The 2,054-nt window shown below is 34.2% G+C and overlaps 1 protein-coding gene across 1 annotated transcript; it reads left to right on the top strand.

Annotated features, from left to right (window-relative positions):
* The first annotated feature begins 229 nt into the window (after positions 1-229).
* LOC139847644 (uncharacterized) lies at positions 230-1,757 on the top strand. The gene is made up of 2 exons (XM_071837365.1): positions 230-502; positions 1,258-1,757. Exons 1-2 carry the CDS (start codon positions 271-273, stop codon positions 1,569-1,571), a joined length of 546 nt encoding a protein of 181 aa, XP_071693466.1. The 5' UTR covers positions 230-270; the 3' UTR covers positions 1,572-1,757.
* The last annotated feature ends 297 nt before the right edge of the window (positions 1,758-2,054 follow it).

The following is a 2,054-nucleotide window of genomic DNA, read 5'->3' as shown; positions in this document are numbered from 1 at the left end:
CTTTTTAGTATATGTTAAACAAAGCTTATGTTTTAGAGTTTTTCAAAATCATCAAGCTCCCGAAAGCTCTCATAAGCTCGTTGGTCTAATACACCCGAAAAAAATAATAATTACTGAGTAATAATTATAACGGATTATATTTAATTAATAAATTAATAAATAAAAATAAAAATGTAACAATACAAATAAAAGAAGTTTGGCATTACTATTAACCAAATTACAGTACTCCTCTTTCACAACTAAAATATCCACATTTTTTTGTTTGCTGAAATGGCGAGCGTTATCTCTTCATCTTGTTGCTCGTCACACATTCAATCACCCCGTAAACGCCTACCACAATCACCCATCTTCACTCGTAATTCATCGCACAATTTCATTTCCGGTTTAAAGATCCAATCAAAACACCCATCTTGTTTTTCTTCTAATAGCCTAATTAGGGTTTCACGCAAAGTAAAAAGTAACAGTATTGTTTGTGAAGCTTCTTCAGATACAGCTCTTGATGGTATCTCTCTCTTTTTCATTGCCATTTTCTTATTTCCTCCGATTAATTTCACTTTTTATAACCTATTCGCTGTTGCTATTTATTTTATTTCCCCTTTTATTTATGGATATTTTTTTTTTCGTTTATTGTAATATTGATTGATTTATGTTTTTGTATGTACTTATTTGTGTAATTAGGTCTAACTAAAACTGTTTTTCTTATGGAACTTACGTTTATTTGCTTACATTAATAATAGTCTTTATACACCCTTTGTGTAACAGTGTAAGTGTGTTAGTTACTTAAAATGGATTTATGAAAATACATTAGTTTTATGCCTTTAATTTATCCTGCATGATGGGTATCAAGGGTGCCTTCCGCACATCGCGTTGCGGGGGCAGTGGGGGAGGGGGGTTATACCGCCCATGACCTCGGATTGGGCCGGGTTTCCTCCTGGGCAGCAGTTAGGGGTGGGCTATGTAATTGAACGCTTTTTATGAGCCGTTTCAAGACGAAAGATGTTACAGTTTATATATGGAGCTAGTTAAGCTATAGTTGTTTGTCATAACACGATGCTATAACAGTATTTGTGTTCGTTTGATAATCAATTCACGAAAAAGGATTAACAGATAAGTGAATGATTTGTTGTCTAATATTCATCAATAAATATAATCAGCAAAAACAGTTTAATCCGTAGCTCTTGTCTATCAAATGGTAGCCAATTTATTCTCTTAAACATAATTTACAATATCTTTTTTTGTTGGATTTTGAAAATGTAGTTCCGTCAGTTACCAATGAAACGTGGGACTCGCTAGTGCTCAAGGCGGATGGGCCAGTGATGGTTGAGTTTTGGGCTCCATGGTGCGGGCCATGCCGTATGCTCCTTCCTGTAATCGGTGAATTGTCAAAGCAATATGTAGGAAGGCTCAAATGCTACAAACTCAACACTGATGATAGCCCATCAATAGCAACTCAATATGGAATTCGTAGCATTCCTACTATTATGATCTTTGTTAATGGCGAGAAAAAAGATGCAATTATTGGCGCAGTTCCAAAGACGACTTTAACCTCTTGCATTGAAAAGTTCTTGTAGACGATATGGTAAGCAAAACTTGTTATACCCCCATTACCTTTTCTTGTTTCATGTTTCCACTTTTTTATTTGAATATTGGAAGTCAAGTGTACAGTTAATGAAGGTTCGTTGACATGTATGCATTACAAGTACACAAGCTTCTTTCATTTAGTATTGTTTATTGGTATTTGAGGTTTTTTTAGGGAAGATCATTCTTCTATGTCTTTTTATTGAAAATATGAAAATGAGATTACTTGCCTTGTAATCGAGTATGCCAAAAGTATGTGCAAGAAAGAGATTTTGAATATGAGAAAAAAAAAAAAAAAATGTTTAGCAGTCATCAAATAATAGATTGATCACGCATTACTTTTAGGCAGATGTATCTATCATTCTTGCAACCCTTATTACTTGCTTCTAAATCGATCAATTTTATGGTGCATCTTCGACCTTTTCATCATGCAAGTCCTGGTCTTGAATGATTTCAGACTGCAACAGAGAGTTTCA

The sequence above is a fragment of the Rutidosis leptorrhynchoides genome, chromosome 5, assembly GCF_046630445.1.
Source record: "Rutidosis leptorrhynchoides isolate AG116_Rl617_1_P2 chromosome 5, CSIRO_AGI_Rlap_v1, whole genome shotgun sequence".
Classification (NCBI taxonomy): domain Eukaryota; kingdom Viridiplantae; phylum Streptophyta; class Magnoliopsida; order Asterales; family Asteraceae; genus Rutidosis; species Rutidosis leptorrhynchoides.
The sequence above is the reverse complement of the archived record's forward strand: the minus strand, read 5'-3'. Positions and strand labels throughout refer to the sequence as shown.

Coding starts and splice junctions, on each gene's coding strand:
- LOC139847644 (XM_071837365.1), top strand. CDS start 271: ATGGCGAGCGTTATCTCTTCATCTTGTTGCTCGTCACACATTCAATCA. Junction 503..1,257: donor TTCAGATACAGCTCTTGATG/GTATCTCTCTCT, acceptor TTGAAAATGTAG/TTCCGTCAGTTACCAATGAA.